This window comes from Mycteria americana, chromosome 5 (assembly GCF_035582795.1).
Source record: "Mycteria americana isolate JAX WOST 10 ecotype Jacksonville Zoo and Gardens chromosome 5, USCA_MyAme_1.0, whole genome shotgun sequence".
Lineage (NCBI taxonomy): Eukaryota > Metazoa > Chordata > Aves > Ciconiiformes > Ciconiidae > Mycteria > Mycteria americana.
The window spans coordinates 19,965,425-19,984,188 of NC_134369.1; the positions used below are offsets into that span (position 1 = coordinate 19,965,425).

At 39.1% G+C, this 18,764-nt stretch overlaps 1 protein-coding gene across 6 annotated transcripts in view; it reads left to right on the forward strand.

Annotated features, from left to right (window-relative positions):
- The window catches only part of CHID1 (chitinase domain containing 1), a 131,453-nt gene that overhangs the window by 8,200 nt on the left and 104,489 nt on the right, over positions 1–18,764 (forward strand). For 5 of the 6 annotated variants that reach the window (XM_075502363.1, XM_075502367.1, XM_075502365.1 and 2 more), the window contains exons 6-8: positions 308–414; positions 1,874–1,935; positions 9,941–10,033. In XM_075502363.1, the coding sequence (XP_075358478.1) occupies positions 308–414; positions 1,874–1,935; positions 9,941–10,033 (262 nt within the window). The remainder of the gene's footprint in view (positions 1–307; positions 415–1,873; positions 1,936–9,940; positions 10,034–18,764) is intronic. The other variant, XM_075502366.1, reaches the window with a different exon arrangement.

Here is an 18,764-nt window from a genome sequence, read left to right on the forward strand (position 1 = left end):
AGATTGCTGCTTCATGTTGGTGTTCTTTTAAGACTCTACTTGGGGCCCTAAGTGATAGTTCAATCAAGTGAAGGTATCTTTTCTTAAAACTTGCATCAGTACTGACCTTTAAGCATAAAATGAAGTATGTTCTACAGTGTCAATTTATCTGTGCTGCTAAAGTTGGTCAAACAGCAATGATCTTAATCATGGGATATGTTGTTTAGTGGCATCTCTGCTTGTATCTCCTGTATTCTGTTTCTGCAGAAATACTCCAATGTAGATAAATTCTTAATTTTCACTACTGATTGATGACTTTGCTTGATAGTGCCTCGAATTTTGTTTGATGGCTGGACCTACCAGGACTTCGAGAGTGTTTTTGGCAGTGAGGATGAGATAGAGGAGCTTTCCAAGAACATGGTTCTGCTAGCCAAGGTAAAAAGACTTTTTGCTAATGCTTGTAAAATAGTGTGAGATGATATTTGATTCCTTTTGTAATTGGTGTTTTCTCATTTCCAGTAGTTTTATATTCTACAAAATACAATTCTGGTCAAAACAATAATGAGGCAGGATTCTTAATAGTGTGTCCTAGTATGTGTCCAGTTCCTGTAACGAAGTATAGCAACACTTAAGTGCAGTTAACTACAAGTCTAAAGTGTGAGTACATAAGTCTGATCAACATAACCTTGTTAAGTTATTGTTGGCAGCTGCACTGGTGACTTTTGCTTGCTATAAATCATGATTGATAAAACCTGTTCCAAGCAGCTGACAGGCTGAATGTTACAGAGGCAATAGGGGATACCTGATAAACTTCTCATGGAGGTTGCCTGGTGAGCAGACTGCTTTCTTTTAAATTTCTATTAAAATAAATAAGCAGGGGCTAAACTGGTTAGTGGCATTTTTTGATAGGCAGAAAAAGGGTTACAGGTACAATGAGTGCTGTTTGCTGTACAGGAGTGCATTCAGGCCCAGTGTGCTAGAGCTAATGAGCTGCTTTTAATATCAAGAATAACTTGCTGGTTATCTGTTACTGTACAGTTTTGCTCAGGTTTGATAAACCAGTTTCCTTAATGTTAAGAGGCTGGGGAGAGGAGAATAGGATTTCCTTTTAAGGAATGATTACTGTTTCCTAAGGTTTTCTGGGCAGCCCCTTAGCTAATGGCCTTAGAGCTATGCATGTGTAGGACTAGGCAAGTTGCACTCAAAAGACATTCAACTTCAGTGGTTGATTCATGACAGCCTGACTAATTACCATCAGAATAAGTTTTCTCACTTGCTACATGATGTAAAGAAATCTTAATGTGCTCTAGAGGAAGACGTATGTTGAGGTAAACTGAGTAGTTTCTTAAAATTTGTAACCGATACATCAATTTTAGGTCCTCAGCAACAGTTGGCCTCTTAAGGAAAGGGTACAAGAAGCACAACGGTATCCTTGATCATGCTAAACATAAATTATCACAAGTGAGATTAATTGTGGGAGATGTTTGGAATCATGCATATGCTAAGTTAGCATTTACATCTTTAGACTCAAGAGCTCATGAGTTTTTTCCCATTATGCATATAAATGTGTGTCAAATGATTTCCTTAACAACCATCTTTCATTAATGGCTGCATTTTCCCAGTCTGATACTGGTTTATCCTGTAAGAGTAGAAGTCATGGATAACTAATAGAGATTTTCAACTTTTGCATGTTTGTTAAATAATTTGTGCTTCTCTGACTTCTTCATGAAACGTTGCATTAAAGATGAAGGTGGTATAAGAATACAAAGCATGTTCAATCTGTAATAGTACAAGAAAAACTACAGTAATTGTGTGCTTTGATACTGTATTATCATCTTATACAAGCATAATGAATAAGCGTGGTGATTAACTGTATATTGTTGATTCCCTTTAGAATGAAAATTTTGATGGTTTTGTAGTTGAAGTTTGGAGTCAGCTGGGAAATCAAAAGCAAATGTGAGTATATGTCTCTAGGATGAAATTCCTAAAAATCGTCTCTTAAAGCATCTTTGTAATTTGTCCATGCTGATTTGAACTTGTCATAAATAAATACACTTCGTTCTAGGACAGCTGAAGTTGTTCCGCTTATCTTTGAAGTAGAAGACTCTACTCCACTCCACATGAGCTCAAAGATTACATAATAATCTTCATAGTGGACCTAGCAGACCAGATTAGCCTTTCATACTTGAGTTCTGCAAGATGTTACTGTTGTAGGAGGGTGAAGAGGGTACCTCAATTGCATGCTTACTCAGATGTTGGCACTGGCCTTTATTATAACATTGATTAGGGTTATATGTGACAAACCAGGGTTACTGGATGAAGCTTGGAAGTGTGGGATGCTTTCAAGACCACCAAATTTGAGTTGATTTGGAAACCTTCCAAACCTTTATATAGAGATCTTTTAGACATACTGAAACTAAAACCAAAATCCCCAACCTGAAGCAAATTTAGGGAGAAACTGGCTTCCAGTTCTTGCAAGCACAGTATATTTTAAGCTTTGGAGTAGTTGATCTACCTTTTGGTAGCTCCACTATGAAGTTTCAGTGAGTCTGCATTTATTGTAGCTGCTAAAACTAAAGGGCTTATCCATATTAAGCTGTTTCCTGACATGCTCTAAGCTGTTTTCCTTGGCTGTCTTAACACCTTGGACAGAGTCAAGGTAAGGCAAGCTCCAAACTGCTGCTTAAGGAGGAAAAGGCAGAACGTGTGGCAAAATGAATGATTCAGTGCAACAATCTGAAGGTTTTGTGTTAGTTCCATCAGGAAATTCAGGCATCCATTCCCTAAAGCACAGTATTCCTACCAGGTCTCTATTGCCTAAAATGTCTGGGTGAAAATAGCTTAAAAGAAAGCTCCATAGAATGCAGACTTCATTATGGAAGACTTTCACCTTTCAGAAATGGTTACTTGCAGGTTATTCTGTTTAGGGCAAATGTTACTGACTGATGGCATGTAATAGTTACTTTTCAAACTGAGTATGTTAGTAACGGAGTCCTACCTTTTCCCTATAAAATCAACACTTGTGAACAAAGAACTGGAACTGCAGAATCTTTCTAGCCTTGTCAGGGGCTCCACCATTTGCACTGGAACAAATAATCCTTAAGCTGCATGCTCTTGTGCATAATTAGGTAACTTGCCAGCTTGTTCCTAAGAGTTGATCTCTATACTGAGCTCTGAACCTATTGCAATGTGTTAGTAAGCCAGCAAGGTGATTTAAGCAATTAGTAACTGCCAGCCAGAAGCTGGGTGTAGTGGTGAGTTTATCTACTGTGCTTACTGTATTTCGGTAAAATTGATGCTTTTCCTATTAGTTAACTTACAGTAATACAGTCTGTCTTACATGAATGTAACTTTAAGACTCACTGAAGACCAATTTAAGCACGCTAGCATTAAAGTGCTGTATTGCCAATGACACACATGAACAAAACATTTTTATTAGCTCCAGGGTGAGTTTACTTAAGACATAGTAAAAATGTTACTCTTTGCCAGGAGTAATGCTGGTTCAAAACAGCATTGCTTGTCCCATCTTGTGTGATAAGAACAGTTTGTACTGAAGGAGGTACAGCTGTGTTGTTGCTCTAGCCTTCAGTACTTGAGTGTTATTTGGGTGAAGGATAGAAGCACCACTTACATATTCTCTGTCTGTTATTGATAGACAGGAGTGCGAAGTATTTTTCATAACTTCAGAGAAAGAAAGGGTTATTCTCATAGAGTAGAATGGTAACTGTCTCCATTGCTCCAAGTCAGTAATGTTTGATCATATGTGGCCACCTGTGAACAAGACTTTAGGATTATCCTAACTAAAAATTTGAAAAATGATGTTTGGCAGAAAAATGTGAATAGAAACAAAAGTTATGAACTGCAGATTTTCCTCCTCTTCAAGACCAGTTTTGATTCAAGTGCTTCATTGTAAACTCGTCTATCATTTCTTTCTTCCCTTTATTGCCACTCCCCTAGAAATGGTTAGGGTGTTTAAGTTGCAAAATGCCTTGTGTTGGGCTTGCCTCCTCAGAGACAAGGATTCTGAATAAGACTGGTCTAGGCAGCAAGCTGAAGCTAGGCTTGTGTGTGGAATAACAGTTGTTTTGTGAAAGTAGAAATGCATCATTACATTAAAATTCTGTCTCATGATGCTTGTAAGTTATGGGACCAGTGTCTTCATTTTGAGATTAATTCAGTTTGTCTATCACTTGCTCTAAAACTGGATGGCTTGGGTATCCAGTGCCCCAGGGGTTTTCCCTATCAATGTTGTTTGGAGTGAAAGGTGCTTTGAACAGATCTGAAGGGACAGAATTAAGTGAACTTAGCACCTTGGCAAGCCTGTATTTTTATTGCACATTGAGTGCTGTTACTTTGGGATCTGTTAATTTCCTTTTGAATAGCAGAGTTATTCTTTATAAATGGGTAAGCATGGATGGTCTTTTGCTTTGCTTCTTCCTGCCAGAAGAGAATTGGAGCAGCCCATGACCTCTTTAGCCCACAGAGTGGCAGTATTGTAACACGATTCATACCTGATTTTCCTTGCCAGATTGTGTCTTTCCAAAGTGACAAAACACCAGTAGTAAAGCATGTTCTTAACCTCGAAAGGGTGGGAGTCAGTTGACAGGAGGTGTCAACACAGACATGACCCCTAATCCTTCGGAGATGTGAGGCATTCATAGAACAGCAATTGTGTACGCTCCATATAAAGCATCGGTATTAAGTATTAGGTACATAGTGTAGGCTTTCCTGATTCAGATCCTTCAAGGTCAAACACCTGAAAGTAGCTTAACCTACTTCTAGGTAAAGGAACAAAAGATCATAATGATGCTCCTAGGAACAGACAGTCTGCCTTCAGATTACTTTCAGAGCTGTCTGACAATACAAGGAGACCTGCCTAGCTAATACAATTTATTTCTATTATTTAGTGTGAACATGTTTTAGTTTAAAAAGAAAATAAAAAATCAGATTTTTTTTTTTTTTTTCTGAAATACAAGGAGTAGTCTCGCATAACCAATTAGCAACAGGTTATTGAGACTCCACAGAGGTGCATAAGAATATCTGGGGAAATGCTGCAGCTGCTAGCTAGAATTGATACCTCAATTCTAATGTGTTTTGCTGCTTCTTATAGTTTAAACTTACTTCTTAATTAAGTAACTGTCTTTTATCTAAAACTTTCTTGACTGATTTTGCAATAAGATATTCCAAGTTATTCATCCTGTGGCATTTAAGTTTAGAAATGTACATGGCAGAAATATTGAGATAACTGAGCAAGCAAAGGTTCTCCTGCTTATTTAGTTAACAGCTAGACAGGATGATGTCTCTCTTGCTGATCTTGCTTGTGGGTTTATTGGGTGGTGTTTTTCTCCAGAGAACCGGGTCATGTTGTGAAAAAGGCATGAATGTACCCATCAAAATCTCACAGCATATGTAAAAGTGCACACATTATTCTGATCAGTCTGGCATTAGCTGACAGATGGCACTGCCATCACACAGAATCAATCTGAAAAATGTGACTCTCTTTTTTTTGTCACCACGTGCTGCAGGCACTTGGTATCATGCAGAAGATGACCTTCAGACATCTTATTAACGTTGGTAGGAGTATAGGAGCAAAATGCTCTTCTGGCAGTTCTATCCTTCATGTTAGTCCCTGAAAAATTAGTCTATTAATCAAAGATTTGCCATAATTCACTCCAGTTTCTTGGTATTAACTAGGCAATGAAATGGCACAAAAGGGCAATTTCTTCTTGAAGCAGACAGCTTTATTCTGTCCAATTTTCTTGACAAGGCATAAATTTTAGGGAGTACTGACTACCAACTTATGCAAAAAAAGTGGCTGAAGTTGGAAAGTTGCAGGGTTATGAAGGGTCATGTAACTGAAGGGAAGGATATAACAGCCTTATGTGTCTTCTGCAAGGCTTTTCAAATACACTTACAGCCCGCTCTTGTGCACTGAAGTAAACTGTACTACAAGGTGTCCCAAACACAAGAGACCATCAATGCTGGAAAAAGGGAGTTCTGAAAAAATAAGCTTCCCTCAAACTTTAGGTGATGAAAATTTGGAGGACTGCATACTTTATAGGGGACAAGATACTTTGAAATCATGAACACTTGGAAAATTGACTTACCAAATGGTAGTGATAATAGAAGGCCTGAAATAGTAGGAATGAAGTAGACCTTAATTAGCTCAAGATAGTCTTAAAGCTGCCAATGTTTTAGTAGCTACTCTGAAGTTAAATTTGACATGGTGAAGTCTCTGATAAATATTTAATGAAGCCTTTTCAGGAAGACTGATTCTATTCCTACTTTTCTGCACCTCATTATAATGTTTAAAATGTCAGTAGCTTTTCTTTCAAAAGTAGCAGTGGTAATATGGGAGAATATTGTGTTTAAAACACTGGAAAGCACTGTTGGGACACAGTAAAGTTAATTTATAGCACACAATAAATGAGCATTCTGCTATTGCTGTTTGGGGGAGAGGGGAAGAGTGCACATTTAATTTACATAATTTGTCTTGGCTGACAAATGGAAGTGAGCCTAAATTAAGTGTTTAACCATTAATCCTGTCTGACTTGCTAGGAAGTTTTCAGGGCCCAGAGACATGGCTTGACAGGTTAGTGAGTAGATGTTAATCTGGGTTTCTTGAGCAAGAATCTGCAGTTGTCCAGCTACCCCTTTTCTTCTTGACCTCCTTCAAGTTGAAGGTAATTATTTTTTGGCCAGAGCTATACTGCTTGGATTTGGTGGTGGGAGGAGAGGAAGTGGCTGTTTTGATGGAGTCTGTTTTTAGTTAGCGTCCTGTCTGCTAGCTACAAAATAAAACCAACAATCCAAACTGCACTCCTGCCCCTTTATCAGGCCACAAATCTCTGTTCTTCATTTACAGTTGTAGGTTGTGGTTCTACGCTGTGTGCCTTTCTAGTTTTAAAATGACTGCTTTTGTGCAGTCACTGTTTTTGTGGGTGCGTCACTGCTTTTGTGGATACACTTTTTTACCTCTGCTGGCTAACCACCAGTGTCTGACATTGCCAAGTAAGGGGGAAACCTTGAATTTAATATTCACTTGAATTTTTTTTTCTCTGCATCTGGTTCAAAATAATCCCAACTACTTTTCTTCTTATGCTTCAAAGCATTGCTGTCTGGATAGCAAAGTTTTAGGAGCTGAGGCAGATATGTGAAGACGCAGAGTGGGAGTGAGGATGTTGGCCTTGTTTCTAAATGAAAAAGACATTATATTGCTCTGCACCTATGTTAGGTTCTTTTGTCCTAGTCTGCCCCTCCTTCTATCATTTCACTTTCTAAATAATTACATTTTAAGTCAGCAGATGTTTTGCATGGTGTAGAGGTCTCAGAGTTCCTACAGCTAACAAAGGCAGCCAGGCAGAGAAGAGGGATCCTGGCTGATGAACATTGTAGAATAATCTCAATGCCAGAGGAATTGATTCTTTGGTCAAATTTATCTTATATGTAGCATCTCTGACATCTAATAAAGGGTGCACTCATACTGCAGTTTGGCATAATTAGTTAAAAAGGTCACTTACCCATGAGACGCAAATCAGTGGGAAAGAAGGCTGAGCTAGTTTTAATACTGATTATAGTTTTTGACAAGATTATGTCATGTGGGAGCTGTGATGTCTGTGCTGGAGTCAATAAATGTCTGTTTAGTTTAGTGTTGTAATTTTTTAATGCGTTCCTATGGAAAGGGATTCTTCTTTGCTATAATTGATTTGTCTGAACAGTGACACTCTTTATGTGGAATGCATATGATAAGGAAATGGGAGGGAAAGCTGCTACTTTCCAAGAGCAAGAATGGTAGAAGTACCTGCTGCAGGCAGACCAAAAGCTGACTCTTGTAATCTCATGTCTCCCCCCAGAAGAGAAAATATAGGTGGCAGTGTGACAGTTCATTGTCAAGAGCTGTTCAGCACAGCCAGCTCTCAAATTGTAAGCAAAAAATACTGATGGTATTGGGGAAAGTGATAAAACTTGCTTTGTTTGTTTGCCAGGATTTTGAGAGTAATGGCTTTTGTAGTGTCCTTAGGAAATTTTCATCAGGCATCAAACATTTCAGGGAGAATGAAAATACTTGGTTACCTTTGGATAGTGTCTACAATGTGCAAGTCAAGCATCGTTACTGTGATGGATAATTACATTGGAAGATCAAGGATTTCAGAAGAATATCTCTAGGATGATACTGCCTTGAAAGGCACGACAGTACCAAAAGTTGTTTCTGAGAGTTCAGGTCTAATCCAGTTTAAGTGGAGCATACAACTTGGATGATCACCTATGTATATCCTGATATCCTGCCTTTCCTGCTTTAGCACTTTTACCCTACTGGAATGGGACATGAAGTTGCTTTCTAATCAGTTCAGGTTTAAGCACAGTTCTGAACACATCTAGAATTCTGTGCTAATATCATCTGCCTTTGTGGATCCACCCTGCCAGTGGGTAAATATGAAAGTTGACTTTGTTCTGAAAAATCAAATGACTTAAGGAAGGCACACAGAAGGGCCATATCTATAGTGCAAATTGAAGGTAATATTGGACTCTTAAGATAACAATAGCCATTAAACTTTTTTGTTTTTGCAGCCTGTCTCTGAAGGATTTTTTTATTAACATCACACTTCAAATCAGGAAGAGTAAAAACAGTTTACATGAGAATTATGGAGTTTATTTTCCTATTGAAATGTTTAGAAAATGGATATGAAAATCAGCTTTTGTGAAAGTCTTTAAATGATGCATATGGAAGGTGATACTTCCAGATATGATATTGTGCAACATTTACCTTCTAGCTTGTCCTGGTTTCAGCTGGGATAGAGTTAATTTTCTTCCTAGTAGCTGGTATAGTGCTGTGTTTTGGATTTTAGTATGAGAATAATATTGATAACATGCTGCTGTTTTGGCTGTTGCTAAGGGGTGTTTACACTGGTTAAGGACTCTTCTGCACCTGGCAGAGCAGGGGAAGCTGAAAGAAACTGGGAGGGGGCACAGCCAGGATAGTTGATCCAAACTGACCAAAGGGCTATTCCATACCATATAATGTCATGCTCAGTATATGAACTGGAGGAAGTTGGCTGGGGGGTAGCGATAGCTGCTCGGGGACTGGCTGTGCGTCGGTCGGTGGGTGGTGAGTGGTTGTATCACCGTGTGTGTTTTTGGGTGTTGGCTTTTTTTTCTCCTTTGGGTTTTATTCTTCTCTTGCTCTCTTGTTGTTTTCCTTCTCATTAAATTTTTTTTTTCCAATTATTAAACTGTTCTTATCTCAACCCACAAGTTTTCTTACTTTCGCTCTTCCAATTCTCTCCCCCACTGGGGAGATGAGCGAGGGGCGGGGGTGCGAGCGAGCGGCTGTGTGGTGCTTAATTGCCAACTGGGGCTAAACCACAACATAGCTATACAGCAATGTACTGAGAAACAAAAGGATTATTTATACAGAAAAAAACAGCAGCAGAAGTGTTTCTAAATACAGGCCTCAGAAATATCCCTTGAAGACTGCAGGTCTTGCTGTGAAAGCTTCTTTACAAATTCTCAGACCTCGTGTAGTAGTACAGTGGCAACTTGAATCTGTTCAACAGCTGCTTGTTGCAGAACAGTGTGTGTTCTTCCATTGATCTAATTAGTTTTGCTGAGTATGACCTCAACAGGTGACCTGCTCTGATAAGATATGCTGGTTTTATATGCTAACAATGCATAGTTAGATTAAAATAAAACTAGGAAACATTTTAGCCCCAAGGTTATCACCAGTTCCAATAAAACTAACACTCTCTCCAGCAGTTCAGTGTTCTTAATCCTGGAAGAGGGTAAACCTCTGATCAGTCTTCCTAACTTTTTTTCTGCTATGGTCATTCACTACAAACTGTGTTTGGCTCTCTTGCTCGCTGCATCTTTTCAATTATTTCTACAGTTATTTGTTAACTTGCTCTTGCCAATATATAGCACCAGTTTCACTGCCTTTCCCTCTAACAATATATTTATATTTCAGGGACTTGATTCACTTGCTCATTCACCTTTCTGAAGCTCTGCATGAAGCACAACTTAAAGTCATACTGGTTATCCCTCCTGCAGTTGCAGCAGGGTGAGTATTCCAGTTTAGATGGCAGGTTCCAGATGAGAAATACTTTCTTGTCTGATATACAATAAATTCAAAAGTTTGTTTGTAGCTATGCAGCTTAAATGAATAAGAAACTATTTGAGTTTGATAGTCCTGTCTTCATATGTGTTGCACTGAAGAGTCTTAGTAACTATGTGGATTCATATATACCTCATAAGTTTTGATGTCAAAATAACTTGCAGAGTGGCCTCCTATTGTGGTGTTAAGCCAAAATGTCTGGTAAGAACTTCCAGGAGAACAAGAGCAGAAACAGTTGTGGAGATTAATGACTTGTTGCCAAGGAGTGAAAATGGTGGCATAAAGGTAGTATATGAAAGAACTTTCTGAGCCTCTGAGCACAATTTCAGCTATGATAGATAAGTTATTCTTTAAGTAAGAAAAACAAGAGCTACAGGAAGGAATTCTATCTATAATAGGGCTGCGGACTTTCAAAATTATTTTGACTTGATAGTTCATATGTACAGAAAATGCATTTAATAAGGGGATAATATTTAGGATTGTTAATGATTCTGTTTATTTGTACAATGATATGAATCTGATGGATGTACCAGTTTATGTGCTCTTCTGGCTCAAAAGCAGTAAGCAGTTCTTATCTTTCAGTATTTATAGCAGAGATATATTTACTACCTAAGACTGCATTTGTTGAAAAAACAAAACCCATGTGGAAAATGAGAGTGTAATTTCATTCTATGTGGAAAGAATTTGAATCCTCTTTAAATGTTTACATTGTTAGGAAAAGATTCTACATTGTCTTTAAGTGATATATAGTAAAACTGAAAAAATCAGTTTTACTAGATCTCTAGTCTTTTTCTGGAAAGAAAATGGCACTCCAGTATTTCAGTATTCCAGGGAGATTGTGTCTAGCCCTTCAGGGTTTTGTATGATCAGTCGGTGATTACATCCATGTGAGAGTGAGCAGGTATAGAACTGAAGACAAGAGTGGAAGGTGATTCAGAACACTAGCAGAGTGATGTGACTTTACTGTCATTTCAAATTGAAATGTGGGCTATGCCAATGCTATACAGCTTTATTAGCAAGAGTTCTGCCAGTATCCATCTGCCATTTGGTAACATTTGCTCACATTTGGATGCCCTTCCAGGTCAAAAGATGCATGGTAGCTATGCTCATGATGCAAGGATATCTGTTATGCTACCTTGTGGAAAAGTGTTTATGGTATACAATAGTGCTACTAGGATGTACAAGGAATACATCCTACCTTTCAGAGAATTGTGTTAATAAGGGTTATCTTATCCCAAAAACTACCTGGTTCTGAATCTCTGTATTCCACTCTCACCTTTCGTTGCTTCTCAAAGGTAATGAGTGTCCTTGTTGCACTGTGGATAGGCCAGATGTTAAGGTTACGTATATGTCATGGGTGATGGCCTTTTACTATCAGAGTGAGAAGCTCCAAATCTCTGTTAGTTGTTTTTAAGAGGTTTGGTGGGGGCTCTTGTCATATGGGACTGCAGAATAATGAAGCATAACCTGTTGTAGAGGATGACATAAACAAAACAGTCTTCACAAAGTAATTGAGTATGTTGCGGTGGCTTCTGCTAACTGGTGGCTTCTGCTAACTGTAGAATAGACAGATGGAACACACGTGCTAATCCTATCTTGTGCTTATTCCTTATCTCTGAATTTTACCAAATGGAATAGGTACCTCCTCCTGGTTATGCAGATATTTTTGGCTTACTGGGCTTGACTTGCTGATAGTGATAACTGGGGAAGACTCGTAATATTTGTGTAGTCAGCAATGCAAGATTATTTTTTTTCCAAGTTTCCTTTTTCCTTCAAGCTGTTCAGCGACCTTATGCCTGCACATGAAAATTCAGTAACGTAAGTCAATCTTAAATAGAGAGGGATTATTAGGTATTTTTCAGATGAGAGTTAGTAGACAGCTAAAGAAAAAATATTAGAATGTCTTAATTTTCTCACCCTGGGCTGTATAACAGTATAGACAGGCTCACAGCCACTACAGTTTATGACAGTTTAACAGCACAGTTTCAGGATGGTGTTGTACAACCTCCTAAATATCTTACAAGCTGTCACAATCTTTCATTTTCAAGGTGTCAAAAAGGCTGAGAAAATTGAATGCCTGAGCAGGCTTGTAAATGTCTCTTCCGCGGCTGGACTTTTCTCTGCAAAGGTCTCAAGTTTTTGTCAAGTTTTGTGGGGAGGTCTGATAGCACAACGGAAAACAAAGCATTTCTGCCTACAGATATCTGTGCAGAGCTTAAATGCTGTCTGCTGAAAAGATTCAGGGACCCTGTAGTAGGTGACTAAAACATTGTCTATGTGCTGAGATCAGTTAGCATCTGCACTTTAACTGTGATGACACCTCTTCTGTAGGTTAGTGATGTAACCCCGTCCAAACCAATTCCTGAATATAGGATATGTACTTTCTACCATCTTAAGACTGTAAGCCCAGAATAATATCTACCTGTAATTTTCTTCTTCAATAGATGCATGAAATCTGATTGCAGTTTATTTTCTGTAAAACTATGTACTTTGGGATGGTTTTTGTTGCTTTGTTTTTCTCTATTGCACAATATAACCATTTTATATCCTTAAAATAAAGTAGCTAGTTTAATGCAAAAATCCCTTTGCTTCTGTATGTGGCTGGCCACCAAATTTTGATAGGCAGAGAGGGAGAAGCAATGTGTTGAAGACTATGGCAAAAGCAAACAAAATAAATTCCATGTAAATTGGTAAAGTAGACAGTCCTGTAAAATAATACCTATGCAGAGCCGTTTTCTTTAGGGACTGACAGCCTAGCTGCATTTTGAGGAGATTCTTTCCTATCACTCAAGCCCCTCTGCTTCTACCTCGGTTCTGGTGTTCTTTGCATCATGTTTTGTGAGACACTTTATTTGGAGAACAGTACTAGTTTCTAGTGCATTATGACATTAAGAGAGTAGATCGAAGTCTCAGGACAATACTAGACTTATGCTGTTGTTTCTTTTTCTGTGGACATGGTGTGGCTTGTTCCCTTTTCCTCCCTGTGCTCTGTATTTTCCATGGTCTTCCCATGTCAAAATACACACCCTGTAATCCTGAGGCAGTTTGGCACACTGCTACACTCCAAATCTTGTAATGCACAAAACAGAATGCACTATATAAATGAGGTCAAGAATTTGTTGTTCATCCACTTAATGTTTTAATGGTCTGATAGTCCAAATTATCTAGTTAATACAGAAAAGCCTCATTAATATTACAGCTAGAATTGTTATGTAGAGCCTTCCCACTTTCTACCCCTTTTCTATGGTGTTACGCTCACCCTTCCACTGTTCCTGTGGGTCCTGAGGTTGACACTCGGTATTTCTTGAGCAGAAAGATGAGTCATCAGCATGGTGAGGTCTTTCTTGGGAGCAATGTGATATTCATGCTGGAGGTTTCTTCTTTGTCAGCCTTGGGTTTCACTTGGGGCTGACACTTCATGTGTTTTCTTATCACAATCGGCTTCCTCTTCATTGGCTCTCAGCTGATGTTTGAAGTTTGTGCAAACTCCTCAGGTTGGTCAGACTTTCTCTGTATGCAGTATTCCCAGAGCAATTATTTTGAAGAAAGTTCAGGCCATAAGATGCAGAGGCTTTTAAAAAGGAGGAAGCTTTTAATCAGCACTGTTTCTCAGGATGAGACGTCACATGTGTTGCAAGTAATCAGAGCTACAGGGAAGGTATGTTGTTCCTCACTGCTATGGATGTCTTTGAGTGGCGGTTGAGAGCCACTTTTGTGGCTAATAATACTTGAGTCTTAGGAAGCCAGCTTTCTCTGTCAAGTAATTCAGATTTTCTTTGGAATATAAATGCTTAGGAGCTTCTTCTGATGCATGGATGGCTTTGCTGGTAAAACTTTCTACTACAGGGAAGGTTCCAGGAACTGAACCATGCTTTTGGCTATTGCCCTCTGAAGTGCTAGCTTGGCTCCCAGTAAGCCAAAGTGTTATATGCCTTGTTGTATTAACTTATTGCACCACAGGGTAATAACTGCAATACTTCTTTAAAAATAAAGACATGGAAACTAAGTCCTTAAAAATCTATTTCTGGCTCTCATTAATACTCTCATTTCTTGCAGATTTCTCTGGAAAATTGTGGGCTGGTATGCCTTTGTGTCACATGAATGTTCAATGGTGATAACAAATACTTTGAGATTCTCATGTTTTGGTTAAGTCAAAAATAATGAGAAATTACTGTGTCTTCTCTCTTGTCTGTCACTTATTCCAATGTTTCATGCTGCCCTCTTATGATCTACATTTCATCCCAATTGATAGTTCCTTCTTAAAGCAATTTTCTGTTGCTATTAATTGTAGTCTATTACACAGGAAGCAAAAGAGAACACTTTAAAACATTTTTGTAAAATGCTTTTTCAGTCACTTCATCACACAGATGCTTTTTAAAATGCTAATGCATTCTCTGATAGAATTTAAGTAATTGCTGTAAACAGTGTTCACATTAAAGTGCATTTGCTCCTTTTGGTGGTAGGGAGAAAGTGGAGAATAGTACAAACCTTAAGATTCCTGTTCACTGTGATGCCTATTGACATTACCAGATTCAGTTTCATAGCCAGAGGGGACCTAAATCTGTTTTGTTTATATACAGTCATATGAGGCTCTACAGTTTAGTTTTTCTAAATCCTGAAAGAAGAGTTGAAGCCACCATAAGCCCTCTGGATTCTTAAACACATTTTGCCTTGACCAGAATTTGCTTTGTTATAGTAACTGTATCTTTCAGGGCTATTTCGCAGTTGAACACCACACTGAGGTTTCGACCTTGTGTTGTCATTGCCCCTCCTGCTGCTGTCCTGCATATTGACAGGACAGTGGGTTCACAGTTCCAAAACCTTTCTGAACTGGGGTTTAGAGATGCTGTATTAGAGCTGGGAAGAGCTGTCTATCTGAAGTGCAATTTTTAACCTAGAATATGAATTATGTGCCTGTCCCTAAATAGCCTTATCTGTAGAGGAGTATTCTTGTTTTCTAGCTGTGGGAAATAACACCTGTAGTTTATATGAAAGAATCTGAAAGTCTGATTACTCTAAACCAATTATTTTGTTTCTTTATGCATTCTTAAAGTTTCTGGGATTTATTTATAAACCTTTATTGCCCAGGGGAATGCATTAGTCACATTCTTTTCAATTAATACTGTTATATAAGCCACCTGTCTGTCTTCTATGTATGTCTTCCTATTGCATTAACTAGAAAAAACACTAACTTCTTGAGTGAATAGGTAGCTGAAAGTATGTTCATCAGTTAAGATCCTGAACATCAGAAACATCCTAAAACATTCACAATGTCCATGTATGCTTTAAAGCTTAGAAGTATGTTGGATTTAATGACATCAATAAGCAGAATCCTGAAATTTTCTTTCTGCTTTACTTGACTTCTTGGGTAGTAGCTGTAATTGAAAATTTTTGATTTGTAGGATAACGAGGCTTCAACTGAAAAGTGCTTCCCATTGTGTATTAAATCTCGTGTCTTGAAACTCACTTTGGGTTTTAACACTTACACATGGTTGAAAGTGTGCTTTAATGCATCTTATATTCTTTATTTGTTGGAATCGCTGTAGACTGTTAATCAAAAATACAGCAAAAGGCATGGAAATAAGTACCATCAAGAATCAAATAGTATTTTAGAGTTCAGCAGCTGGCAAAAGACTGATAAAGGAGACATGAGCTGTATGTGGAATACCCTAACCAGCTGGGATGCTAGGAGCTGAAACATTGTTCCTTTTGTGTTCTACCCTGATTAAAATTTAAAGAGAGAGCATAGTTAAGTGTAAGCAGTTTATTTAGGATTTTGTAATTTAGATTCCTTTGTTATGCGTTAAGATCAAAGCAGTCTGGCAGCAAATGCTATCTGAAAGGACACACTTTTAAGAGCTAAAAATACTGGTTTGCATAGGGAAAAGCAGTCTGGAAAATGCAGCATTGCACATGAGATCAAGTGCATGATGCAGGAAGGAAACATATTGGGTCATCTGTTTAACTTCTCCAATTCAGCTTTTACAAACAAACACTAAGTGAGACTGGTCCTCTAGCTGAAGCTTGCTTTCATAACTAAAGGATCCAGTGAAGCCTTTGGTTTTGGGTTTGCTTGTGAAATATTCGGGGGTAAAAGAAAACTTCATGCAAAAAACAATTTTTTTTTTTAATCCATATATTTTATATATTCCTTTACAGCATTTTTTTATGTATCTGTTTACAGCATTGTCCAGAGATAGTTGCACTGGCGTAATGAAGGGGTGGGAGTGTGTGTGGAGGCTGATTGGGAGGCAGGAATCTTTCTAGCAAGTTTTGCTGTCACAGAGAATGCATGTAGAGCTGCCATGGTGGCAAACAAGAATTTAGATAGTACTTCCAGCCACCTGATGTCCAGGAATTGCATGATTTTCCTGCAAACATAAGTGATTTGCGAGAGAGAGGAATAGCAGGAGCCAAAGCTATGCTCTAAAAAGTGCGTGTGTTATACTGCGACTTTCCTTTGGCATGGGAGACTTGTGGTTGCGTACGTCTGAAGAGAGGTGCTGGGATTGCTGTGTTATGTAAAATGGTTGCTAGAGCAGATGGTTTGCTGAAGACTTCCAGCCTGTCTTTCAACAGATTGTCTCAAAATGTTAAGAGTGTTACTGCTTTTAACATGCATGGATATGGATGCATGTATAAACTATGAGTACCATTTCTAAAATGGTAATGGGTAGCCAGGCATATTCTGCCCATTGGTGGTGGTGGGTAACTCCATTTGTACTGACTAATCCTGGGCTTGATTAAATTCCTGGCTTAAATATGTGCACTTCAGTATAATTTTTGCAGTACAAGAATCACTGATGAAAGCTGTGTGGATGTTTTTATACTGATATCACAAGCCTCCTTCTGAATAGGATAGCTGTGCTGGAGTGAACTACCTTTATGCCTAAATATGTGATGGGAGGAAAAAAAAAAGATGGCAAATGGGACTTGAATTTTGGTTGCACCTGTTCTCTTAAGTCTGTAAATGACAGAGATTGAGTTGGTTATTTTATTTGTTACTCTATAGTTACATGCTTTATAATATGTTAGGGATGCTTTTTCAGAGGCAAAAAGTGAGGCTTTGAATTCGAATAGTAACTTTCCTGTCTGCAGGAAAATTGAATTAAATTTAACTAGATTATTACATATTTTGTCCAGGTTCAGCAACCATTTTATCCATGGTGTTTCCCAGTTACTGTGAAGAAAACTGAGTAAAGAAAATTCTTAAGTTTATTTAGATGAACTATCATCAGAAAGAGCATCAGTAATACCCCTGTTTCCCTCTGCCCTGAGAAAGAGCAAAAGCAGACAAAAAGCTCTCAGGAGCTGTAGGTAGGATGTCTTCACAGGGATTCTGAATCTAGCCATGGTTGCATAACCATGGCTTTTCTGGCATTTGTAGTTTATTACAGAGATTAGGTATACAGTGTAACTGTGTAAAGGATCAGCTTGATATACACTAAGTCATTAAAAGCTGTTAGTTTTGCTAAACACAGTGTTAAATAACTCCGTATTTACAGACAGGTTGTTAGTGGTCACTTTTCTTGGACTTTTATTCTCCCCTGAAGAATAATCCTTTGCACAAAATAGGAATAAAAACTGGCATTGACTGTGTCGCTTCATAATATAACACTGCTCTTCACTTGCATTTTGATGGTTAGGATATGCACCAGGCAGTTTGTCCTGTGTGATGGATATCCTTTTAAAACTCCTGTCTTTAGGTTACAAGACAGTAGCTGCTCCTTGAATAGCAGATGATTCTTTATCTCTTGAAGTTGTATGGAATCTGTAAATGAGAAAGTAAAATCTCAAGTAAACTTGGTCACTGAGGTGAGCAGCTCCGATGCCAGCACAATCCACAGCAGAGTGCTCTAGCAGTGCACAGGAGGGTTTCCTGAACTGGGGAAACCTCAGGGGAGAAGAGGGAGGAGCCCACAGCTTGTGTGACAGTGGCTGATGAGACCTGGGCGGGGCTAGGAGCAAAGGTGGCCAAGCCCCACCCCCATGTATTAAAGAAGCCCTTAGGGAGCGCTAGTGACCAGGAGTGCCACCAGCAGGGCAGGCAAACAGGGCATGGCGTGGCAGTTGACATGGAAGGGCATGCAGAAAGGGTGCTGAAGCTCTGCCAGCTCAACCAGGGAGCAATCGTATCCACCTGGCAGAAAGCCATGGTGCCTCTAAACTCTGCACCTGCCATGACTGACACGCTTCCCAGACAGAACTCTAGTGGAAACATGCTGCCACCCAGGTGTCAGGCTGTAGGGTGTGCCCTATTCTTATGCCAGTACCAGACAGCAGTAGTGAGCACACCTGTGGGAGGTGCACCCAGGTGGAGGAACTCTGCTTAGTGACAGAGCTCTGGGAGTAGGTGAGTAGGTTGAGGAGTATCAGGGAGTCCAAGAGAGAGAGAGAGATGACTGGAATCACACCCTACCTTCCCTGGGACAGGCCTGTCAGGCAGACAGGGCATATGACATGGAGGACTCCCTATCCTCTCTCCACCTGGCTGAACGCGGTGACTCAAGGGATAGGGGACAAAGGCAACAAGTTCCTGCCTGGTGCAGCAGGTGTGTCTCCTCTGTGACTACCCCACCTTCCCAGGTGCCCTTGCATAATAGGTATAAGGCTCTGCAAGTAGAACTGAACAGTGACGAGAATGATGGTTCATCTAGCTTGGAGGTGTCGCCGAGGT